At 40.3% G+C, this 26,128-nt stretch overlaps 1 protein-coding gene and 1 pseudogene across 1 annotated transcript in view; one reads left to right on the plus strand and one right to left on the minus strand.

The window, feature by feature from the left end:
- Positions 1-26,128, plus strand: part of mpped1 (metallophosphoesterase domain containing 1) — a 94,925-nt gene that overhangs the window by 65,840 nt on the left and 2,957 nt on the right. The window contains exons 5-6 of the mRNA XM_085385720.1: positions 11,835-11,950; positions 23,277-23,390. Coding sequence (XP_085241846.1) covers positions 11,835-11,950; positions 23,277-23,390 — 230 coding nt within the window. The remainder of the gene's footprint in view (positions 1-11,834; positions 11,951-23,276; positions 23,391-26,128) is intronic.
- The window catches only part of LOC146649069 (uncharacterized), a 75,981-nt pseudogene continuing 65,726 nt past the window's right edge, over positions 15,874-26,128 (minus strand).

The raw sequence follows: 26,128 nt of genomic DNA on the forward strand, positions 1-26,128 counted from the left end.
ACATGAGTGGAAAAGCAGCCAATGCCCAAAGAAAAACTTATAAAAAGTATAATGGGACATGTAATATCATATCATTCATGTTGGTAACAACCTATCCAGCCCTTGGCCGTGTGTTTAGGATGATTGTTTTACTGAAACGTCCACCCTGGTTTCATCTTAACCCTCATGCATAGTGGTCACTACAGTGGACAGCTATTCAAAGGCTGTTTTCTTGTATTGGTGTTGATGGGATACTTGCACATAAACCACAGCAGTGGACACTGATGTGTCTTTATGTCTCTTAAGAAAAAAAATCCTGATTGAGGTTGTCATAATTCATGTATGAAAGGGTTAATCATCCTGGTAGATAGCAGCAGATTTTTATTAAGAATGTCTCTGTCCATTTTTCTGTTCAGTGTTCCTTCGATTATATGAAGCGTGCGAGTGCTGTCTGCTGAAAAACAGAGCCACACCATGATGATTACGGCCCCAACAGAGCTCACTGGAACCTCCAGTATTTATTCAATTCTTTTGTAACCAATGGCATCAGTATGTTTTGTAACAATGAGGTTGTGGGAGCGCTCGCTGGTTGTACCCATCGTGACATGTTTCTTGCGCGACACCTTGGTAATGACACACCATTTATAGGCCATCAGTTGAACCAGCTGATGTTAATGTGCACTAAGTAGCAGGAGTGCTTTCTAATTACTGATAGATTTCAGCTGGTGTCACGACTTTCTTTTCTTCACGTGTTACGTGCTTATGAGCATCTCTGGTTTGACTTCTTTGTATGTCTGGATCTGATGGGTTGTTACCAACATCTGATGATGATTTCGTGTCAGTAGTTCATTTAGAAACATATTTACTTGGAAAACTGGTGTTTAATACTTATTTTACCTGCTGCATGTCACTGTCTTTTGTCTTGTATTTATTGAGTTTGATTTTTGTCCTTTCTATTGTTTGTGGCATCTCTATTTTTTCCTTCTTCTGTCTCCTCGTTCCCATTACAGCACAACCAGGTGCAGCACATGCCCCCCTCCCCCCCGAGTGTGAGGCTTCTTACTGTTTAAAGGGAATTCTTCCACTTTCCCAATGCTGCTCCTGATGGTTCTCACTGTTGTCTCTCTAACAGTGCAGGCTCTTTGCATAACAATGTAAAGCTCCTTGACGTGACTGTCTGGCACTTTATAATAATTTAATCAACAACTGAATTAAATGGAATTAAATCTTATTCTGTTGAACTTTAAGGATTTTTTTTTCATTAAAGGCCATTTCCAGGATAAAATATATTGATATGAAAATTATAAGTTATTAGTCATATTACATGACGTTTGCCAACAGGCTGCTCAGGCTTAGGCAGCAAGAGTCGTTTGGCTGAGGTAATGACAGAGGAGAGATAAATAAAATGATTTTCTTTATGACAAAGTTGTACATGTGCAGATAATTTAAATAATTTCGTTGAACATCTTGCTGACAATAAGAGGCTGTTTTGTTCTATTCTAAGTTAACATTTTCCATAAGGAACTAATAATGTAAAAAATGCTTTTCTATCAGTTTAAGAACATTGAGCACACCTGTGTGTGTGTGCGTGTGTGTGTGTGTGTGTGTGTGTGCGTGTGTGTGTGTGTGTGTGTGTGTTGGATGGAGTAAGGTGGTGTTAGTACACCACAACACACACTCTGACAGTGAGAAAGATGCTGCAGGCGAGTCTCTGTCACATCTCTAATCCTGCTTCTAGCGCTGTGTTCCTCCCTCACTGCTTCTCTTCCTCTCTTCCTTCCCTGCTCTCTCTATCTCTTTCATCATGCCCTCATCTATTAACTAATGATTCCCGTTTCTTTCTCTTCATTTGTGTATTTTACCGTCCTCTTTTTTGTCTGTCCCCCCATCCTCTCATTCAGTGGCTCTTGTTCTCCTGCCCTGTTTCTGCCTCTCTGTGTTCCTGCTGTGAGGATCAAGCCACTATGGTGGTTGGACTTGCGTGTGTGCTGCTCGTGATTAAACATCAAAGTCTGTCCACGACTGGGGGAATCGAATAGCGTGCGTCCACAGTGGTTTTGAGTCACGATAAATAATTAACGTGAAGAACTGTCTCTTTGCGCCATATAAAACAACTTGTTCCCCCTCTGTGTCGCTCGGCGTCCCGCTGGGCTGAGTGGGCCGAGCAAGTCAAACTCTTGCATGCTTGGCGTGTACCACCACAGGCTATGTGAACACTGAAGCACATGTGCAGATTTTGCCTCTGCGCACATGCCTGCTTATGTCCACGAGTGTCGCCATGTCTGTTGAGTTAAAACTGACTGAGTCAAATTAGCTTAAATAAGCACTGCTAATCCCATTGTGTGGGAGGAGAGAGGGGATGGTGAGTGAAAGCAGGCCTGGTGGAGCCTCTGCTTTTCGAAACACACAATACTGAATCTGTACTCAAGAAAATTAGATTCTTTTTCTAAATATTCGATTGTGTTTTGCTGCCTTCTTTGATTTCTTGACTTTGCTTTGTATTATCTTGTCTCTATCACTATTGTTGTCATTCTAGTCGTTTAAGACTTACGTTTTAATATTACGTTTCAGTCTAATACAGTGTAAAGACAGACGTATCATTATTTTCCTGGTCCAGTGAGAAGAAAGCTTGCTTCAGCTTCATAAAGGCGTTGTTTGATGGTTGGAACGGAAATACTTAACTGGCCTGCGCAAAGTCCTGACTGATGTCTCATCAAACACCAAGATCAGTATCTAACCCAACAATTGCTCTCTGGGATGAGTGGGAAAAATTTTATAGGTGTGGAAAACTTTCCCAGAAGAGTGGATGCTGTTACAGCTGCAAAGGGAAAATCAATTTAGAACGGGATGTCATAAAGGTTCCTGTGAATGTGTCCTTTTGTCTATGTCGTTAAAAGCTTCGGTTACAAATGTGTGCAGGAATTCCTGGATTGCTCTGCAAAGCGTTTCCAGACATGTTGGAATGGCCTGTAATTCCTTATGCTAGCGGTCACACGTTATAATAATTTTGCGTGTTGATCAATACCGCAGCCTTGTAGATGTAATAACTCACTCGGAGCTTTTGAGTTGGCTGTTCGATGTGGCAGGCTCGTCAAAAAATAATGAAATCCATAACAGACGTTTCTAATAGGTTTAACTTTTTCATGGCAGTGTTCGCTCTGGCACGCAGCCGTCTCTCTCCTACAAATTGCATTCCCACACAGCTTAACTGAAGCACCGATTTTGAAGGGAACATTAAAGCCACCGGATTATGTTTTCTATCAACCTAATAAATACAGTTAGTTAATATATTTGGCACACTGCAGTTTTGCATATTATTGACCATATCTGTAACATGTTCACTGACATTTTTTTCTATTCTAGCATAATGTTGCCGATCCTGCAGTGCAGTATCTAGTTGTCAGGACACTGTCCATTGTACTAAAGTGCCTGGAGTGCACCCTTAATTACTGCCACTGGAGGGGATAAACATATTTAGGCAAATGTATGGCACGATCTGGTTCTGGTTCCTTTGTAAGCTTCTGGCCCTTTTACATAGTGTGTCTTTGTCATGGCAGATGGCTGCCACTACCTGAACCGGGAAGTTTTTCCTTCCCACTGTTGCCAAATGTTTGCTCGTAGGGGGTCATCTAATCGTTGGGCCTTCCCTGTATTATTGTAGGGTCTTTGCCTTACGATGTAAAGTGACTCGAAGTCACTGGTGTTGTGATCTGGAGCTGTAAAGATAAAATTCAACTGAACTTAATTGACCTTTGTGCTAAACATTCTTTAAAATCACCATTATGGTTTTGTTCTTATGATGCAGTTGTATTTGTCATTAAATCCCGGTGGGTTTGTGCCTTCTCAAAATTAAATCTTTCAGGGACCCTCGTCATTAAGGTACTGAACTTTTAACACACTAATATTTCTGCAGTTAGCCTTACTGCGCACTGAGGGACTGTCAGTAAGAGAAGGGATTCATTCTTGAACACAGAAGCAGGGTCATTACTGTTTCTTCATTATCTAATAAGCTGATAGGTAAATAAAGCACATGTAGCCTCACCATGTCCATGGCAGAGCCAAATGGAGTGTTCACAATAAGTTGCCCAACAGGTTTGGGGTGGCTGTAGTTCAGGAGGTAGAGCAGGTCACCTACTGATCAGTAGGTTGGTGGTTCAAACACTGGCTCCTCCAGTCTGCACGTGAAGTCTGCATGTCACGTATCCTTGGGCAAGATACTAATCCCAAGTTGCTCTGCGATGCATCCATTGGAGTGTGAATGTAGTTAGAAAGCACTACGTGTAAAGAAAGTGCTTGTGAGAATGGGTGAATGTGGCATGTTGCATACAGTGCTTTGGAGAGTAGAGAAGCGCTATATAAGAATCAGTGCATTTAGTTTGTGGATTTAAATATGACATGTCAGAAGACCACATGGTCTGCAAACATGACCTAAACTGGAGTGTTTAATTTTTGGGGCAAATATATATGTCTTATTTGATTGATTGATTGATTGAATGCTTTATTGGCCATATGCAGGTTGCCCCGCAGAGGAATAGGACCCCCCGACTTACACACACAACAAAGACATCACATGGGAATACAGTCGGAGATCGGCAGCGTTGCAGAGAAAACACAGAAAAATTACACAACAATGGGAAAAAGTACAAGAGGAAAAAAAGAGACCTCTTCTCAGGCTGGGCACCTATGGGAGAACAGCATGAGAACAGGAAACAAAAAAAAAAAACTCCTCACAAAAAAAAAAACTCCTCACAAAAAAAAAAAACTCCTCACAAAAAAAAAACTCCTCACAAAAAAAAAAAAACTGTCAGAGAAAAAAAATTGAAAGTATTACTAACCGCATCTTGTTCTCTGTCCATATTTACAATAATAACGATCAGCTTTTTCATGACAGTCTTACTTTTATCCAACCTTAGTTTTTAGAACTACTCTAGGTATTATTAGCTAAGCTAACATTAGCTACTAACCTACTGTTAGCTACTCTCTTAGTGGTGTAAGGTGACAGTATGTGACAGTTAATAACTACAAAAGACATGGTCCTAAATATAACTAAAGGAATAAAAAAAGGTTTTACTTACCTTGCAGTTCTACAGCAGTAGCTATAATATGGGTTTGATTTTAAATGTATTGGTATAATCCACTGATTTATGCAAGCATGGATCTAGGAGGCAAACAAAAAGGAGGCAAACAAAAAGGAGGCAAACAGTGGCTAAAGTTAGCAGTTGGCACCCAACTCCTTCTTTGTCTTTATCCAGGGACAAAATGGAAAGTAGGAATCCGGCTGTTTGTTATTATTATTATTATTATTTATGCTTATTACACAGAACCTACCACAGGTAACTGAGTGGTAATATCTTGGAAATTACCACATTATTACATTCTTGTTTTTTCCTTGTTACCCTACTATTACCACTTTATTACCAAGCTCTATTTCCACATTGTTACCCCCAGTTTTGGGGCCCTTATTATGCAATTACATAAATTTCAGCATAATATTACTCAATTGTAACCACTGTTGCTTCCATGATATTAGTTGGCAATTGCATAAATTGCATAAATGGTAACTTAGAGATTACCACCTTATTACCCTCTTGTTTCCCCCTTGTTACCTTACTATTACCACTTTATTACCGAGCTGTAGCAGAAAGTGCTACCGGAAGTTGAAGTTAGGATTCACACAGGGCCACCAAACTTGGACAACAGGGCATTGGAAAAATATTGCTTGTTCTTCTGAGCCTTGATTTCTGCTGCAACATTTAGATGATAAGGTCAGAACCACCCTGGATTGTCTCAGCAGTCCAGGCTGCTGCTGGTGGTGTAATGCTGTGGGGGATATTATCTTGGCACACTCTGAGCCCCTCAGTACCAGCTGAGCATTGTTTAAATGCCACAGTCTATCTAGTCAAAAGTAAGAGATGTTGTAGTCAACAAAGATTTGACAGTGTCTTCTAACTAATCAAACTGTATATTGCATTTTAAAAATTTTGTATTAATACATTTTTGTTGCATCCAGCAGTCATTAGGAGTAAAAACTGAGTTACATCAATGCCATATGCAAGAAGTACTTTGTGTGGTGCAGCCAGTGTTAATTTACCTGCAGGTGGTCTCACCTACCAGATGATTTAGTAGAGACTTTGCAATCAACCTCTGCGAGAGCTGTTAAGTCTCATGGGATCATGTGCGCCCCTCTGCTCACTTCTTCCCCAGCAAGGTTTGCAAGCACAGGCAAACAGATAGATGTCAGGCAGAGGTGGTTTGAAATAAAATCACAATTTTACAGGCATGAATGCATTTACAAGTATGGAGAAACCTGTGTGTGTGTGTGTGTGTGTGTGTGTGTGTGTGTGTGTGTGTGTGTGTGCGTGTGTGTGCGTGTGTGTGCGTGTGTGTGCGTGTGCGTGTGTGTGTGTGTGTGTGTGTGTGTGTGCGCACCGCTGTGGCCCAACCCAACCTGCCTGCAAGGCTGTTATTAGGGTTGTTAAGTCGTGAGTAGTTAATTAAATCTAGCAGAGGTGATCACAGTTGGGTGTTTTCACTGTGTCGGTGCATGTAATGATTAGCACAGGGCCTGTGTTAAACATTAGGATGGACCTCGTTATATTAATCTTCTGTAGTTCTTACTTCCTCTTTGTATACTTTAAAAACACAGCGCTTACTTCAACATCCCTTTTATCATCTTTTGCTTTTCAACACTTCCATTGTGACTAGTGTTCATGTGTTTTTAGCACTTTTTTCTACCATCACACCTGGATTTGTTTTTTCACCTGAGTGTTTCTACGTAGTAGCATTTTGATACACTAAGTGAGAAATATTAATTTGATATTTATAGAGGGTTATGACACGGCTGTGCAGTTCCATTCAGCCGATGTTATAACATTTGCTCCTTTCCATATTCCACAGTCATAGTGTCAGAGGTTTAGCTCTGTTATTAACTGCTTGGCTAACATTGGTGTACGACAGTTGAAAGGAACAAGCACAATGAGGGCTTTAATGAAGCAAGTGAGCTTTCCGATCATTACATCTGTAAAGATATTTGCATCAGAGCTGCCCCAGCACTTAAGAAAATGTACAATGAATGACAAATGTAAGGATGTATAGGAGTATCAGGGGGCAGTTGTAGACCAGCAAGCCTCCAGGCGTGTGATACACCGGCAGTTACTGTTGCTCTGTAACTGTTAAAAATCTAAATATGCAAATGTCTTTGGCCAGATCACAATAATCATAACCAACCTGGCAAGGGCCAGCTTTTGATACTTAAAAATGCGCTGACCTTTGGCCAGATTTCTGTCTTAAATTAAAGTTGGATGTACAGTCCTACTTCCTCCTGACCTGTCTCCAAACCCTGTTTCTCTCTCTTCCCTGCTGGACCTCAGAATAACTCCGTTGCTGATGTGCTTTTCAAAAATTCCCTCTCAACGTGGCCTCACAGAGAGCAGACTGCTCTCCTGGCAGCAGGTCGTTTCCCTCGCTAACGAGGTGAGTGAGGAGGAGAAATGAGGAGAGAGAGACACACATTCACAGAGAGATGGAGTAATATGTCAAGAGGAGAAAGAGGAGAGGAGGAGAAACGGGCACAGATACGTGATGAGATGAAGAAGAGAGAGAATGAGGTAGAAGAGGCATTCAATGATTCGTGGACTCGCTCGGGTGATATCTGAGGCCCCTCTGTTATACAGACATGCACAAATATATACACTGACAGTGTTAAACACATGCATGAAAACCCAAGTGAAAATAGGTCTGCAAAAATGCATTCAAGTTTGACTTTTCCTCTTGTCCTTAGGAGAGGTGAAGCCAGTAGCTCTGAACGTTTGTGTGAGTGTGAGAAATGAAAGTAACGGTTTCATGGCTGTTGTGTTTTTCCCCCCGCGCAGCCCGAAGATGCGCCTGGGGACTGAGTTCTGTAGCACAAACATCTGTTTTCTCCTCTTTTTTCTCTTGTAAAAGCCATAACAAACAGCAGCCCAGCACGTCAACAGAATCTTTAATACGCTCCCCCTACGCCCGCACGCCTGATTCTACTCCTGTAACTTAACACAAATCACCTGTATCATTGTAATCTCTTACCTGATAAAAAACATCACTTTGGAGCAGGGATATGATCAGTGGAATTACATTTAGTTATTCCCGGGTTTGCTCAGCAAACACAGGAGTGGTTCTCTCCTAGAAAGAAGATACGGTCAGTTCCTCGCGGGAGATAATCTCTTTTTAGTAACTGTGACGCCTACAATCGGCACGGACACGTTTTCCTGGCACCGTGGACACTATGAGGAGGTTTGCTGGTAAAATGAGATATAACTGTTTGAAAGAGAGTGACACCTTCCCATACAGAATGATTGATGGTACCAAATTAAAACAAGCTCCAGTGCTTTAGCAAAGGTACTATAATCCTTCGTTGACAAAATGATAGACTAGACCATCAGTGTTTTAGGGACTTTATGACGAATTTGAGATAATGATTTTTTCTTCCTTTGGAAATTTTGCAGCCTTTTGAAAATCTTGTTATAAGTTTTTATTCCACCAAACTATGTTTCAAAAAGTTCTGACAGGTGCTCAGTGATCAATCATCAGTTCCTTCTGCTTTCTTTAAAACGTCATACGAGCCCGAAGATGCAGAAAACTAGAAATGATATATTCTTCTAACCATATTGCAAAGCATAGTGTCAGTTTCAGCATTAATTCTTTTCCTTACAGTTAAAAAAAATAAGTAGAAAACTGACTAAATTCCACACCAAGTTACAACAGTTGATGGCATAATCACATGGCTTTCATCCAGAGGAGACTTTGCCTTCATCTTCATCAGGGCAGTCACGGAAGTCTAAAGACCTGCTGGGTTTCAGGCAGAAAGATCAATTGCTAAAATGCTAACGACACCATTTAACCCCCATGCATTTCACTGTTGCTTAGTGCACTATACTGTGCTGCAACAAAAGTCTCCATGCTAACAGAATTCTAGAGTTGCCCTTATTTATTTGGATGAAGCATTTTTTCTGCAAACACTGACCAACTACCCACTTAGCACCAGTGAAAATTTGACGAGTGTCCTGCAAATCAGAAATGGAGAATGTAGACTTTTAAAGTAAAAATGTGCACCTTTTGGAAGATGCTGCATTCAGCAGTGAGGCACAGCGTTGGTGCCCTAGTGCAACAACACTAGTAGGGCACACTTGGCTATGGTCTCACATGATACCCTGCACTAAAATCTGTGCACAGTGCATTGAAATGTGATGCTCAAACAGTGTTTCTCCTTAACTATGGTGGTAAAATGGAAGAAAAACTAATGATGCATCTAAACTTAAGCTTTCACTCCATCACAGAGACAGAAACAACAGATCCAGGTGTAACAATGAAATAAAACACAACCTTCTGAGCAATGACGCCGTCTCATTCTTTGCCTTTGAATCAAGGGAGCAGGTGGTTGGTTGACACGGGTCCTGAAACTCGTTCCATCTGTTTGCTTCTCATCCACACACATTTACTCTGTCTGGCTTCCACTGACACTCCAGTGCATACCTCCACCTCTCGTGGCTCTCATCAGCTTCCTACTCTCACTACAGCCTCTCTACAGTCTGCAAACACCATAAAATGTACTTTATTTTAATAAAACAAGCAAAATGGTTGGTTTGAGCGTTTATGTGTCAATCCAAGCATCTCACCACTTGTTATCAGTGTCTTCATGAATTTTTCTCTTTGCTTATCTATCGCTGTTAAACTGAATCAGCACGTGCTGGTCATTAACACAAGGGTTTCTTTCGTCTTCTCCTTTACTCGCTCTTTATCCCTCACAGAGAGAATCCGCAGCATCAATCGTATAGCTGAGCTCATCTGTTTTAATTGAGACATCTATGTTAAGATCAACATGAATATTAAATTCCACAGGCTCCATTAATATGCTAAGGCCAGTCCAAGTGTTTTAATATTCACCATGTAAATTATTGAGCTTGTGTTCATGGGCAGTGTTGGATCATTCGTCAGAAATGTTTAGTCTCTGATCTTCAAGAAGTAATGGAATTTTAATCGCACGCACTCAAGCTGAAACAGGAGGTGATTTTCCATGATGCACTGTCGCATCTGCTTGACCAGCTGTCCCCGCATTGTTGACCTCCAAGCTGCCATTTTTAGCTTTATTAATTAGAGGGAAAGGTGGAAAACATTCATTGTGACAGATATTTCTTCCTATCTTCAGTCCTGTCTTTCTGTCTTTGAAGTTCCTAACCATGTAAGACACCCGCCCACACACATCGGCACACACCGGAAATTATTCCGAAAAATCCTCATCTGATGTTTCACTGAGCACAGACGTGTCGGCAGTGGCCGCAGCGATAAAGTTGGTGTTTTGAGTGACTGCACTCAGCAATTTATAAAAAGTTGGTTGCATGGCAGCAGCCGAGGACGTTGTCGCCTGCGGTTGCACACATGTACACAAGCGTGCAGCGTGTTGTCGAGGAAGATGGATCGGAGTACAGATTGTAAGTGACATGTTAATTTCTTCTGCATCACTCACGGCCAAGGCGTCCGCTATCAAAGTAAAGGGACACGAGCCCCAGCCATCAAGGCTTTCCTCTTCTTTTTTCCCTTGTCTTCTCATCCTGGTGCATTCCAGGCTTGATTGTGCGCAAGGAGATGTTTAATATATCTTTCTACTCACCCATCTCCCTCAAAACCATTTGATTTATCCCTTTGCTCTACATCCTATTACTGCTTTCATGTCCCGAAGGTCAAACTGCATGTTTAGCGACTGAAAGCAAGCATGGTCGGGCATCGCAATTACAAGGTTACACGTATCAGAGCATCATTAAACATTGTTAAGGAATAATGGGTCAGCATTGCGTGTCAACTTTGATGATCTCCATACATTTTCGTGAGATATTCTTAAAGTTGCAGACAGCTTCCAGAGGTCGGGCCACAAATGTGCTACCAGTGCCAAAAGTTACATAGATCAGAAAAACTCCACGTAGACCGTCATCACGAAGAAGCTTCAACACAACAGATTTCACAAGTTTACTGTATATGTTGTTTTGCAATATAACTCCCTCTCATTTTGTAGCACTTAGTTGTTCAACATGCTCTTTATCCACGATGCAGAAACAGTTTGGTCATGTTACTAAAAATGTGTTTTCTTTTGCAGTTTTTAAAATCTTGCTTTGATGTGTTTTCCTCTTTATTAGTGTTCATCTCTGACTATAAAGCAGATATTAAATGATAGAAATGAGCTCTGCTCAAATAACGCAGGGTGTTTCACCATGATTAGTTCTTCATGTGTGATTTGCATGCACTGAGGAGTGGCAGATACAAAATACACATAAATAAAATACAGCGGTCATACAGACAGGTGAAACAAAGGAAATGCAGTGCTGTGAGGTGCTTATGTACTGGACAGCAGCTCCGCTTTATTTTCTGGGTCCTTTAAATTAAACTGTGAGAATGAATTCTACAACAAACGATCAGCCAGCAGATTATTGAGGTCAGGGTAATGGTAAATGGACTTGTTCTTAGCGCTTTTCTAGTCCTTTTGAGCAATCAAAGCACTTCACACAACCTCAGTCAAGCATGCACTTTTTGCTATGCTACCATTCACACACACTCATACTCCGATGGATATCTTCCCCAAGGATATTTGGCATGTAGACTGGAGCAGCCAGGGATCGAACTCATCGATTTTATCATGTAGAATTTAGACTGACCGAGTTCTGATTTACACCCGGTAATAAAAAGAAAGGTCCTGTGTTTAGTGCAATGCTCAACTCCAGTGTTCAGTGTTGTTAATGTAAAACTGGAGAACTAGAAGGTTTGCGACACCTGTTGGATGCTGTAAGACAAAGCATGATGTCTCTGTTTTCTCTTGTGTGTGTATGCAGGCAACCCTGGTACTACGGCTGGGGCTTCAACCTGCCGCGAGGTCAAGCTCTGCTGGATAAGTGGAACCAGATCCCAGACAACACAGACATTCTGGTCACACACTGCCCTCCACTGGGTGAGACACATATTACAACTGACACACACACACACACACATGTGCATAGATATTCAATTTGAAACACTGTTACTGACATACATTTTTAGTTGCAATTATTTGGTAGTGGAATCATTTTTTTTGTCAAATTTACATGTTTCAGATCATCAAATACATTTTTACATCTTATAGATATTTTACATCTATAAGGATAACACAGGTACAATATGAAGTTATTAAATGATGACTGTGAAAAGCTGCTGCATAGCCCAAGTGCCCTTGAGCATCAGTTTAAGGACTGATGGCCTGGCGTTCTCTGTCTGAATTTCCCTGGTAGAAGTTATGCAAGCACAATTCAGAGTTCCACCAATTACAGCAAGTCGTCGATGCAGCCCCAGACCACCATCATCACCACCTTGTTTTGGGTTTGTTGTACTTTTTGTCTCGTCAGTCAACCTGTTAGGATACTTGTTCATGTTGCAGCAGTGCAGCACGGGCAGCAAGAGTGAGCTACGTGAATGTCTATAGGAAGTTTATATTCAAGACATAAAGACAAGGTGTGAGTGTTTATGTCTGTTTTGTGTCTGCCGTACAGATCAAATTCATCTTCAGTGACTACAAGTCAAAGGTTCAAATCCACACTTGTTTACATTCAGTTATCTTGTAGCTTAACTGTTACTTTTTTCTTTTGTTGCTTGTGTAAATTAAAGGTTCAGTTTAATACAGTACATGTTTAAATCCTCATTGCAGTCGATCTGGCTTGTGTAAATAGACATGGACACTAGAGTAAATCCAGCAGAAAACGTATTTTAATTAGCCGAAGTTAACCTGTCTACTTCATTTGAGCAGCCCTCCCTTAAATACATATGCAACGAGGAGAGAGGTGCACTCAGAACACTGAGACAAAGCACACACAGATGGTTCGATAAATACACCACATGTGTTTGGAACAGAATGCGTCACATCTGTGCGTGGAGAGACTCACAAAAACTCACCTAATCTTTTATTTATTTTTCCATTTATTGTTAACTTTCAGTTCAAAAGAGAGGAGGAACCAAACACGGCATAATCTCGGCTTGTTGGAAGGAGAAAAACTGAGCTTTGCTGTGTGAAATTTCATAAATTAGGGAGGCCAAGAAAACATGAGGAGGAGGCTGAGAGAGATAGCATGGAACCAGAAAAACATACAAAAATTTGAAATTTAGGTGGAAAACACAACTGATGACTGAAATCGTGGAGAACAAGACTAGACTATGTCATCATGTCAGTTCAGAGGCCACGCCCTTTGTAAGCCAGCCCATATGGAAAAGAAATAGAAAAAACTTGCATCAGATTTGGCTTGCTTCATATAGTGAATCATAGAAGGCTTCTATGATTCACTCATGAAAGTGGCCACTTTCTCATTACTTTCATATATTGTTCCAGTAAGTATCCAAAACATACAAGTTTCATTATATAATTTTTCAAGGGCTCTTATATCTGTTTTCACTCTTGTATGCTTTTCATACAAGTTTCACACAAGACAGATACAAACTTTATAAGATTTATATATATCTTTTCCGTATGGGAGGGGCCGTTTCATGGAGCAACATGTTTTGTTTACAGGGGCGGAGCCATAAGCATCTATCTATCTGTGCTTTTTACTTGATGTTGATACGATCGTCTCAGACTGAAAGAAGGCTAGGTAAACTGACTGACTAAGCTACATACTTTCAGCCTCCACAGATCTATTTTGCGCATGTGTTTGTGCTGCATTGGTTATAGATTTGTAGATGTGGAGCGGCAGGTTTCTGCCCGCTTTCTCCGATTATTCTGGTCAGCTCAGATCACTCACACTTACAAACCTTCTATTATTATTGATTAAAAAGTATTTACTATATTAGCTATTACTCAGTAATTTCAAAAGATATTAGAGGTCACAATAAATCTATACACAGAATATTGGCACGGTAACTAAAATTTAAATTTAAATTTAAAAAAAAAGAAGAAAAATAAACCAATAATTGAAAATAATAAACAAAGTTCGGGGCTTCTGAACTACACTACAAGTATGAGTTACTGTCCAAGCCCAACTCTGTGTCCTGAAGCTGATATTTCTGAAAAAAAAGTTGGCGACACACACGTGGATGCTATGAAGCTGTATGTATCAAAAAGCAGCAAACAAAACTTCAGCTTCTGGTGACATTTTGACAAATCAGGCTGCATTTACTGACGAGTCTATTTATGAGCCTCTCGTTCAGCTCCATCAGAATAAAAACACAGCAGTGCCCTTTGTTGTTTGGGGGTTTTTGCATTGAGAAACTGAAATGGACTCAGTCTCAGTGCTCTTGTGTCAGACCTCAGCTGCCTGTAAGTGTTCACAGAGCAGTTGAAGCAGACATCATTGCACACAGTCACAGTTATTTTGGGCGTGCTGCAGTCTGCAGCCACTGTTTTCCATAATGTGACTATGACATTACAGGAAGGCCTGTGTGCCTCTGACAAATCAAACTCATACAGTGTATTTGAAGCTGAAATGTGGAACAAGTCGGGTATTAAGATTAAGAAAGCTAACTGTGCTTTTTTCTTTTTTTCATAAACGAGCAGCTTTGAGCTTTTCTGTGAGCAGCGAGAAAGCGTGTCACATGCTCGACGCATGAAATTTGACCGCGGTAGTCCTTGTAGAGACACTACAGAAAACCATACAGTCTGTATATGCAGACATTTATCCACAGCTTTTGTAGACGTGCACACACGCAGAGCTTGAGCATGCTCTGTCAATGGTTCATTTACCTTTCAAATGAAAGAGTGGTGGAAAGGGCCCCGATGAATCATTGTTGGATTGAGTGGATGCATAAAAGGTGAAAGTAATCACAGCGATGACTCACACAGATCAGTCAGCTCATCTTGCGCTGCCTGAGAGCACACTTTACCTGTACAGGAGATCATTAGCCTTCTTAGTAATCACTTTTCAGCTCATACACACTTGTTTTCATCCTCTTACACACCAGTGTTGCAGCAGTCTGAATAAACACAGATGCTAGCTCACAAGCTGACTGACATCCTGTGCAAGCATCACAAATATGGCTAAACACACACTCCTTTCTCTCCTGCACACACACTTTCACACCTCATCTCCTGCTGCAGCTGTGGTGTTCAGATGAGTGTGTGTGATTGATTTCCTTGTCTGCGTCTCGGCTGCGAACACGGCCATTTATTTTCCATTCAGCTTAGCCAAGTGTCTCCAGCTATCTGCTCATAAGCCACAGGCATATGGAGCAGCTACAGCAGGCTACTAATGCATGACACACACACACACACACACACACACACACACACACACACACACACACACACACACACACATACTCGGAGCAAGACTTGGAGGGAATGACATGAAAAAAAAAGTAGTATGGAAAAAGGGAAAGGAACACAAACGCGGACACTACAGTATTTTCTAATTGTTTTTAATAAGACGAAGTAAAACACAACAGATGAGAAGGTGAAGCAAAAAGGAGCAGGAGCAAGACATAATTTCGCACTGCGGCAAAAGCAAACGTCTTTTATGAGGCGCGATAAAGCTGCAGATCGGCGGCTAGAGAGGAAAAATATGGCCCCTTCATCTGGCTGTGAGGAAGAAGTTAACAGCAGAGAGAACAAGGGAGAAAGTGAGACAAAAAGAGGAAAACAGGCTCAATGCCCAAAGCAGCAGCTGCTTCGAAACAAGGAGCACATTAGAGTGAAATACCCCGAGACACAAAAAGCCCTCGTAACTTCTCACTTTACTTCCACCATCTCCCAAGGCTTGTAAAAATATACTTACACTTTTAAGGCATTTTATGCCTAAACCCATCCTAAACGTGTGTGTGTGTGTGTGTGTGTGTGTGTGTGTGTGTGTGTGTGTGTGTGTGTGTGTGTGTGTGTGTGTGTGTGTGTGTGTGTGTGTGTTTTACAGGTGGAGAGATTTAGAGGGTAAAGAAGTTGGTCTGTATCACTTTACAACCATGACTGATTCACTGCCAGCTTAGTACACAGATGTCGTTATTCCTCTGCTGAGCACAAGCGGGTCCATTAATTCTGCTGTGAGCAGTTTGCTGGGGAATATAAAAATGTATAAAGGCTGTCTTTCTTTCTCTTTGTTTTAAAAGCAAACAGATCAGCAGCACCTCTGATGTAGTATCGGGGCTTTCATTGTGGGAAAAGTCCTCCCATTATACAATTAAACTTATAGCATTGAGTGGCCTGAAGCCCCAAAACATCATTTCCAGCTGGAGCTTAATCAATAAGAAAAACCAGGACATTTAAATTTGTTTGCCTGAAGCTTGAAGTGTTACCCGCAACGACTTCAGACCCTTAGATTCTTAAAAATATCAATTCAATTTGATTTATTCAGCACCAAATCACAGCAACAGTCGCCTCAAGGTGCTTTATATTGTAAGGTCGACCCCACAATAACACATACTTAAAGATTACTGTCATATGTTTGGAACATATGCACTGATTCTTTTATAGCGCTTTTCTGCTCTCCCAGAGCACTCAAAGCTCTTTATACAACATGCCACATTCACACACATTCACACTCCGATGGATGCATCAGAGAGCAGCTCAGGGTTAATATCCTCCCCAAGGACACTGCTAACCTTCCCATCAGTAGATGACCCGGTCTACCTCCTGAGCTAGCACCCCGACTACACCCTGAAAGCTGTGTGTGCTGTTTCAACTTGATAATTCAAGTCTCACTGCAGGCACGGATAAAATCCCCCAAAAAGTTGTGTCTGTGGAAATTTTGTTTTTTGTCTGTTTGTTTCGTTTTTGTTTTTTGCTGTTTTTTTCCATGAAAATAGTCCCTGTGTGGCTTTAAGTGGCTTCGTTAAAACTGTGTACCTTTGTTTCATTTAATATATTACTATACAAATGTCTCCCTGATTCATCCTCAGCCTTGCCGCTCTCTCTGCTGCACGCAGGGAGACGCACAGCAACAGTGAGTGTGTTGGTAAGCAGGAGAGAAACATGTTCGTATGTAAAATCAAGAAGTCCTGAACAGAGAGAGACTGCAGTCTCTGCAGATACGGGGAACTGCTGGGTACAACCTGTTCAAGCTAGTCTATTTGAACTGCTTTCTGTTTCCTCCTACACTTGTTGGGAAACTTAATTTATACTTTATACTATTTATACAGATTTCTATGACGTTGTTGTCACTGCACGATTGCTCCATGTGTGTCTATAGATTTCTGCTACACACAGTGGGAAGTGACGGAGCTGTGAACACACACACACACACACACACACACACACACACACACACACACACACACACACACACACACACACACACACAGCAGAACAACTGTACTATATATCTGCTATACTGCATGAGCCTTTAGCTTGAAGATGTTTTCAAAGAACCAATGAGAAGTTGCTCACGTTGAACCTTGTTCCCTGATGAGTTAGTAGACTCTTTCATGTCATACTGAATAAAACATATTTACATTAAGGCAGATAAAAAAATTAATTTGGTAGCATTTTATATGATTTTACACTTAAAATCTGAATTCACTGATCACAATAACCATTAGTTATATTTAATAGAACTTTTATTTTCCTGCACTGAGGATGCTGTAGCCTTTAGCCTTCATCGTTGTTGCCTTTTTTGTTTTGTTCGTCCTCTTGTCTGAGCAGAGCGACAGACAGCAGGGAAGATGGAGGCGCGCAGTCCTCAGTCATTTTATTCCTCTGACGTGATGCTTTTATTGACTCAGCATCAGCAGCATCCGTCGTCGCGGAGGAGACACTAAATCATATACACTCCGTGCTTTATCCTTGTCACACATACTGTGAAGTATGCATCTGTGTGCGGCTTTGATTGATCTTTATTTTCTGTGAATGCTTTTTAAGAGTCTTTTTTCAGTGCTGTGTAATGTTGTTTGCCATTAGACAAGCAGCTTGAAAAGAAGAGCTTCTTTCTCAAGTGTGTATGCATCAAATTTCATACTATGGCATTCATAACATTTATGTCTTGAAATAAAGATAACTGTTTTATATTTTCAAAAAATGTAACTCAGCATCACCAAGCTCACATTAAATGAATTAGTGAAATGATCCAGCAAGGATCATTGCTGTGGGAGGGTGAGGATACAAGTACTGAATGAGTTTCCGATGTTAGGGAGTATTGAACTACATAATTAAACCAGAAAATACAATTTCCAGTATCTTTCTGGTAGTTTGACTGCACACATATGCACTCAAAAAAATAACTCTTTAAATGAACATAAAAAAATCATGGAAAGAATTTCCACGTGATTAAATTGCTTTATTTTAGCATTATGCAATTCTGTTACTCCAACTTAATGCACTCAAGTTGGACCAACTTAATTAAAGATTGATGAATCAACGTATTTACTGCATTTTGATCCAATATATTTTAATAGTGTTGATCCAACTTAAAGAGTTTTGTTCCAACTCAATTCAGTAGGTTTTCTCCAACTAATTTACTAAATTTGGTCCCAGCTTAAGTTAATTGAGTTGAACCAACTCATACAAATTAAGTTATTCCAACACAAGTCTTTAATGCTAATAGAAAGCAATTTAATCACGTGGAAATTCTTTCCATGATTATTTTAAGTTAATTTAAAGAGTAATTTTTTGGAGCATTTAACAAAGTCTAGAGTCTGGTTAACATCACTATTTCACTATTACATCTAAAAGGTAAATAAAAATTTGTCATACACATCTTTTTGTTTTCTCCAATTTATTGAATTTATAGCAAATTTCACATAATGTATAAAGAATACATGAAATGCAAGTACAAGTTAAGTAGTGGACAAAGTGGAAAGTTAACCTGTTAAAACAATTTTTTAACAACAATGAATGGCTGAATCAGGTGATTTTCCGATGACTAATACAACTACTTTGAAGGTCAACAGATGCACTTTCAAAAAAGAAAATATCTGCAATTATTTTAGGTTCATGGTCCAGATACATGGTGTAGCTGTTGTAATGGAAACATTTCTCAACGAGAAAATAGTGTTTTGAGAACCTGTACTTTGTGTGCTGTTGGATAGTTCGTGTGCATCTAATTCCATAAGAATCTTCTGCAGGACCTCAAAGGTGTACCTGAATTCCAGAGGGTAGCTCAGGTTCAGTGAATAGACCAGACCAAGCAACATTGTCACTGCAAAAACTACATTGCCCAACTCACCCATCACTTCCACCCCCTCTAGAACAATCACAACATCCTGAGGGTCATCGCCAGGCTCCGCACCCTCTGACCGAATGACACAGATTCCAAAGACTGTCTCTGCTATGGCAGTGGCGATGCTTGTTATCAACTTCCTGTGACAATAAAACAAACAAAAAAAAGATAATGATTTCTCACTAATGTCCATTGCAAACAGTTTTAAAAGTAAATATCTGTTTTACATTAATGTAAAATACCTAAAAGCTTTATTCATTCAAGCCTTATAATAATGTAAATGTAATCAAAAATGACTGCCCGATATTTTTCCTGACTCAAGAGAAGTTCATTCAATACCTCAACAATGTCTTTCAAAATCTTGAGTTGTGATAGGGGTGACTGTGGCACAGGAGGTAGAGCAAGTTGTCTACTGGTTTAATCCCTGGCTTCTCTAATCTGATACTAAAACTATCAATGGGTAACATACTGAACCCCAAGTTGCTCCTGATACATCCATTGAAGTGTAAATGTTACATAAAAATCTTGTATGAATGTGTGTATGAATGAGGTTATTATAATGATATTATAATAATGATAGTATAAAACACTCAAGAATGGTGTGTGTAGTATCCAGTGAGAAACTTAAAGCTCTTACTTTTCCTATTTTAAAAGGTATTTTTTACAGCCACCGGTAATTTATAGGAAAACCCCATCCCCTGAAACTTTTTGTATGTAGTTCAAGCTTATCTTTGATCATCTCCTTAGTTAAGGATACAGGCAAGTTAACATACCAGGTAATTCTTCACCAGCTTCTCAGGATCTTCATTCAGGTACACGCAAAGACCTTTGGCGATGTATTCTCTTCTGATTTCAACAGCATCAGTCTTTATACACAGAGGGGGAAAAAAACAAATATATACGGAAATCCATCTCAACGACCTAGCAGTGGGATTAAAGAACTTTTAGTTGAATTACCAGGAATTTGTGAGAAATACAGAGGCTATTGTTTTACAGTCTTAATCTTTTCAAATAGTATTTATGCATTTTAGACAAGTCTGTCATTTTAATATTGTTTTGTAATTTGTGTATTAATTTAATCATGCCATACCCCCAATTCAAGAAAGTTTAGATGATGTGTACATAAAATCAGAATGCAATGTTTTCTTGGTCTCAAAACTATATGTCTCTTACAAATGAATATATTACATTTTTAACATGGGAATGTGATAATTTTTAAGAAAAATATTAGCTCACCATGAATTTGATGAACTGGCCTGCCAGCTCTCCAGACCTTTCACCACCTGATAAGATTAAACATTTATTATCTTTACAGGAGGGAACTGCAAGTCTCCAAGTTTATTAAGTAGAAAAATATTTAATTTCAAAAAAATTAAAAAACAGGAAAACATATCTGTTCATGTTTTGTCTTTCCTCCTCAGTGTACTAAAAACACATAAATTGTTAAATAAACCACTGTCCATCAGTTGCAACTTACAAACTTACAAATTTCAACAACCCACACGTAAAATGTAAATTTATCACAACAGTCTCTGTGGTAGAGCCAAACTAGCTTATGTGCAGAGGTTAAGTTATAAACAATATCTATATTTGGAGTAGCTAAGTCTTTCATATTAGGCTATCATGCTAGCATGACATTGTGCTATATTCTTGCACTAACGTGTTAGCTAGCTAGAATGGCATAAACAAACAGATATTTTTTTTAAAAAAAAAACAAAAAAACAAATGTGAATAAATAGAACTGAAAAGAATCGACAAACTAATGATACCTTTGTGCAAAAAGTATTTTCATCAAGATGGATGAAGATAGATTCACTCTTACCTTTCCAAGATGACCGTGAAGCAAACCATGTGCTTTCCTGCCTCTTGTTGTTTAGAATCTCACGTGATCTTGTGATATCGCGAGTCTTTAAGGCAGCTAACCACTCTTGTTAGATTTTATCATGTCATATCAACAAGAATAAATTTAAGAGGCGCTAAGTTGGTAAATTTCTTGTAGATCTTATATGATTTTATTACGTTCACTTTAGAAACATAAATTCATTGTGTTCAAATTACATGTTAGAGTCTTGTAAATGCAATAACCACCAAATTTCACTTTTTTGAGTGTGTGTATAGTGATTTCCTTCCATTTTTTTTTCTTTTTGATTGCAATTAGTTATTTACACAAATAAAAAACTGCAATAAAACAAAGATTTTTATTGCATGTCTACAACTGCACTGAATGAAAAAAGCTGTCAGAATCAGCCCCGCTGTGAAGGCATTCCCATGTTGTTCAGTGCTCACACAGTACCGTCATCATGTTGGATTAACCTCCAGAACAAAAACCAATTGGTGTGATTTTTAAATGTTCAGAGATGTTGTTGGTAGAAAAGTAAAAGTTACGTGACTCCTGGCTCAGCTGGTTAACCAGAAAGATTAATCTTTCTCATTTTTCAACTTCTATCACCTCAGTGTCTCCTCTTCTGTTGGAGGGGTTTAAATACACCCCACTGTAGAACAGCTGACACCCCAGCTCTTGCATAAAGGTAGTGGATGGAAATGGGCATCATTTTCTTATAAGATAAGATAAGATAAGATAACCTTTATTAGTCCCACACGTGGGAAATTTGTTTTGTCACAGCAGGAAGTGGACAGTGCAAAAGTTATGAGGCAAAAATTAGAATACAATAAGAATAAATACAGTACACAACTGTACAGAATAGAATAAAATAAAATACTATATACAGTAGAATAAAATAAAATAAATATACAATAAGATAAAAATAGAATACAAATACAAATACTATATACAACTGAGTAAAAATACAACGATGACAGAAAGGATTATTGCACTTAGTATTATTGCATATGTATGGATGTGTGTGCTTGTTCAGTTAAAGTCTTTGTTGTGGAGTCTGACAGCAGTGGGGAGGAAAAACCTGCGAAATCTCTCCATCCCACACCGTGGGTGCCGCAGTCTCCCACTGAAGGAGCTGCTCAGTGCTGTCACAGTCTGCTGCATGGGGTGGGAGACGTTGTCCATCAGGGATGACAGCTTAGCCGCCGTTCTCCTGTCACTCACCACCTCCACTGGGTCCAGAGGGCATCCTAGAACAGCGCTGGCCCTTCGGATCACCCTGTTCAGTCTCTTCCTGTCCCCAGCAGAGATGCTGCCGCCCCAGCAGACCACGCCATAAAAGATAGCAGAAGCCACAACAGAGTCATAGAAGGTCTTCAGGAGTGGGCCCTCCACTCCAAACGACCTGAGTCTCCGCAGCAGGTACAGCCTGCTCTGCCCTTTCCTGTAGAGGGCGTCTAAGTTATGAGTCCAGTCCAGTCTATTGTTCAGATGAACACCAAGGTACCTGTAGCTGTCCACAGCCTCAATGTCCATACCTTGGATGTTCAGTGGTTGCAGTGGAGAATGCTTGTGCCTGCGGAAGTCTACCACCAGTTCCTTGGTTTTACTGGCGTTGATCTGGAGGTAGTTCAGCTGGCACCAGTCCACAAAGTCTTGGGTCAGACCTCTGTACTCCTTGTCGTCCCCATCAGTGATGAGGCCGACTATTGCAGAGTCATCAGAGAACTTCTGCAGGAAGCACTGGGTGGAATTGTGGGAGAAGTCTGCAGTGTAGATGGTGAAGAGGAACGGAGCCAGAACCGTTCCCTGTGGGCCCCCGTACTGCAGACGACCCTGTCCGACACACAGCCCTGAGTCCTCACATACTGTGGTCGGTCGGTGAGGTAGTCCAGGATCCAGGTAGTGAGGTGATGGTCCACTCCAGAGTTCACCAGCTTGTCCTTTAGAACCGAGGGAAGAATGGTGTTGAAGGCACTGGAGAAATCAAAGAACATGATTCTCACAGTGCTTCCAGCGGTCTCCAGGTGAGCGAGGGAACGATGTAGGAGGTGAATGACGGCATCATCCGCTCCAATGCCAGGCTGGTAGGCAAACTGAAGTGGGTCCAGTGATGAGCTTATTAGGCGCCGAAGCTGAGCCAGGACCAACCGCTCCAGGGTCTTCATCAGGTGGGATGTCAGAGCCACCGGCCTGTAGCTGTTGAGGTCCTTGGGGCGTGAAACTAACTGACCAAATAAAATAAAAAAACTGCATTACTTTGCAGATTTTTTTCCACAAACCTTCATAAGCTTTGTGAGCATGGCAGCGTATCTGATTCACGTCTCTGTGTGCAGGTTTCCTGGACTGGGTTCCCAAGAAGATGCAGCGTGTTGGGTGCATGGAGCTGCTCAACACAGTCCAGAGGAGAGTTCAGCCCAAATTACATGTTTTCGGCCACATTCATGAAGGTACGACTAATTACACTGCTGTCGAATACTTTATGTTTAATGCAGTAATGAACGCTACAATTAAATGGACGTTGATATTTAAATTATGTGTATTCAATAATTTAAAGGTAATATAAAATATAAAATGAATCACCCACAAGTTTGTGGGGATAGGTTAATTGATTAATCTAAATTGCCCATAGGTGTGAATCTGTGAGTGAATGTGAGTGTGAATGGTTGCCCGTCTCTGTGTTGGCCCTGCGACAGACTGGCGACCTGTCCAGGGTGGACCCCGCCTCTCGCCCTGTGACAGCTGGGATAGGCTCCAGCGCCCCCCACGACCCTGAAAAGGATAAGCGGAAGCGAATGGATGGAAAATGAATCACTTTGAATGAAAAATCAGATCTGAGAGGACTCTGAATGTTATATTCTTTAGACCAGCGCAGGCTGTTCACAAATTACAGACCAAACAGCTTACAAGCACTTAGTTCTGCCCCTCAGTAGGCTTCTGGTAGCTAACTAATAATAATAATAGTAAGCAGCCTTTAAGGAACAGCTTAAACAAGTTATTTTGTTGCATCACGTAACCTGTGTGGCTGCAACATTACTCTGCTATCATTGTAGAATAGAGAGAAAACCAAACATCAACAATTTAGAATTTAATTTTATGCACAAATATGTTTAAATATATTTCCACTGATAATTTTACTTTGAATTATTAGACTTGAAAACAGAATTTTAAAGGTAAATTTATGAATTACATTTACAAGTTGGACAAAGGTTGATTCAGCCTGAACCACAGCAGACAGAAAACTGCTGTTTAGGTCTGTAGCTGCGATATAAAGTGCTTCGAGGTGCCTGTTGATGTGATTTGGTGCTAAATCGAGAAAACTGAAATGAGGTGACTCAAATCAGAATTCTGACACATGCAAACTCACATATAATGTGAGGAATTTCTGTTTAGGGAAAAAGAAGTACGCTAATTAGTACAAGGCTTTTTTTACTAAGCATCTAATGATGCCGTGCAACTGTTGTATCAGTGGTTCCATAGGGTTTTATTTCAACTAATCACATGTTAACATATAAAGGTAGTGCAAATCTGTGAAAATCCATCAACCTTAAAATGCTAATTAAATGATTAAACTAACACAAAACACTTTTGTTTTAAAAAACATAGAATGGCTGAGCGGCCACATCTCTATCAGCATTTCATACAGGCCAGCAGGGCCAAAGAGGCCCACTCCCAGCGTTGAGGGTGGCTTTTTATTTAGGGTTATCAGGTCAGCACTGAACCCCTGGAGCACGAGTCCCACATCAGAGAGAACCAGATTAGAAACTAGATCAGATTTTATAAGAGGAGAAATGGGTTGAAAGCAGTGCTCTTCATTAATGTGAGGCCTCACAGAGAGGCAGAAATGATCCTCAGCGTGTTTTGTATTCATGTATTCCAAATGTGAAAGGAGCAGCACAGAAATGCAAAGCAATGTTCCAAGAGATGGTGAAAATGACACGTTCACGGCACAACGTTAAAATGTAGTGCTTTTTAAGAGATGGCAGTTAACTTATGCTTGAAAAACTGTAACACTTTAATGTCTGCCATTTGGAAGGCATGCACTTTTGAAGCAGACGTGTAGTGGAGTTAGTGTCACACTCTGCATATATTTTCACAAACTAGAATCTCAGGATTTCAGAACACATGAGCCTTTCTAGCTTCCAGTTTTGCAGCTGTTTCTTCAGTTCAGATCTGCAGTATCTCTTATTTGTCCCTTGGACCGCCGCAGTTACGATTCTTCCTGTGGTGCACTCTCAGACTTTTGTTTCCCTGGAGTATATTTACAACGCTTCCAAGTCTCTTCCATTTGGGGAGTCAAACTGCTCCACCCCAAATGTCTGCATCGTTGTTTTTTTTTATAAAATAGTTAGTATCGTCCCTTTTTTCTGTTTTACAAAAAGTGAAAGGAGCATATATTTATACCAGTAACTGTTGAGTCACTGATTTAAATTCTTCTTTTTGTCCTTTTTCCCCACGGTTGAATGAAAAATGTAGACAAGTTTAATCAGTGTCATAAAGCCTAAACGTGGAGGTCTGATTAATAACCAAATGAATAACTAAAACCAAAGTTACATATGAATAATCAGGACAGCTGAAGGATTTGAAGGTTCTGAGTTGTGTGGTGCACACAGAGGTCCATTTGGGTCCCCTTTGGGGTCCATTTTGATCCCTGTTAATATAATATTCACTGTTATGCTGATGACATCCAAACTTACATCCGTATGAAACTGTCTCTGTCCCCCTGCTCCCTTGGTTTAACTGTCTACATGAAAGACTGGTTAACACAATTGTCTAACCCTAAATGAAAGCAAGACAGAAACTATTGGATTTGGAAGCTGTAACTACTCTTTGGACAAGTTAACTGACACCCTTGGTGGAACCCTTGGTCCCCTTGCTTATCATTACTCCCATACTGTTAGAAATCTTAGTTTTTAGTGTCTACAGTTGTAAACATCTGCCAACTTTTTCATTAGTAGTTTGGACTATTGCTGTTCTCTCTAGCTTAGTCTTTAACACTCTCCATTGCTTGCTTGGCAACAGGTATTAGAAGATATAACCACATCACTCCAGTTTTAGCAAATTTAAACCAGCTGAAGTCTAATCTTGAAAGTAGAGATAGTGTCTGTCTCCTGAATCCAAACTGGAAGCTGGTTCCACAGAAGAGGGGCCTGAAAACTGAAGGCTCTGCCTCCCATTCTACTTTTAA

The sequence above is a fragment of the Rhamphochromis longiceps genome, linkage group LG17 (genome assembly GCF_057381845.1).
Source record: "Rhamphochromis longiceps isolate RC_006_pf linkage group LG17, R_longiceps_female_GT1.1, whole genome shotgun sequence".
NCBI lineage: Eukaryota > Metazoa > Chordata > Actinopteri > Cichliformes > Cichlidae > Rhamphochromis > Rhamphochromis longiceps.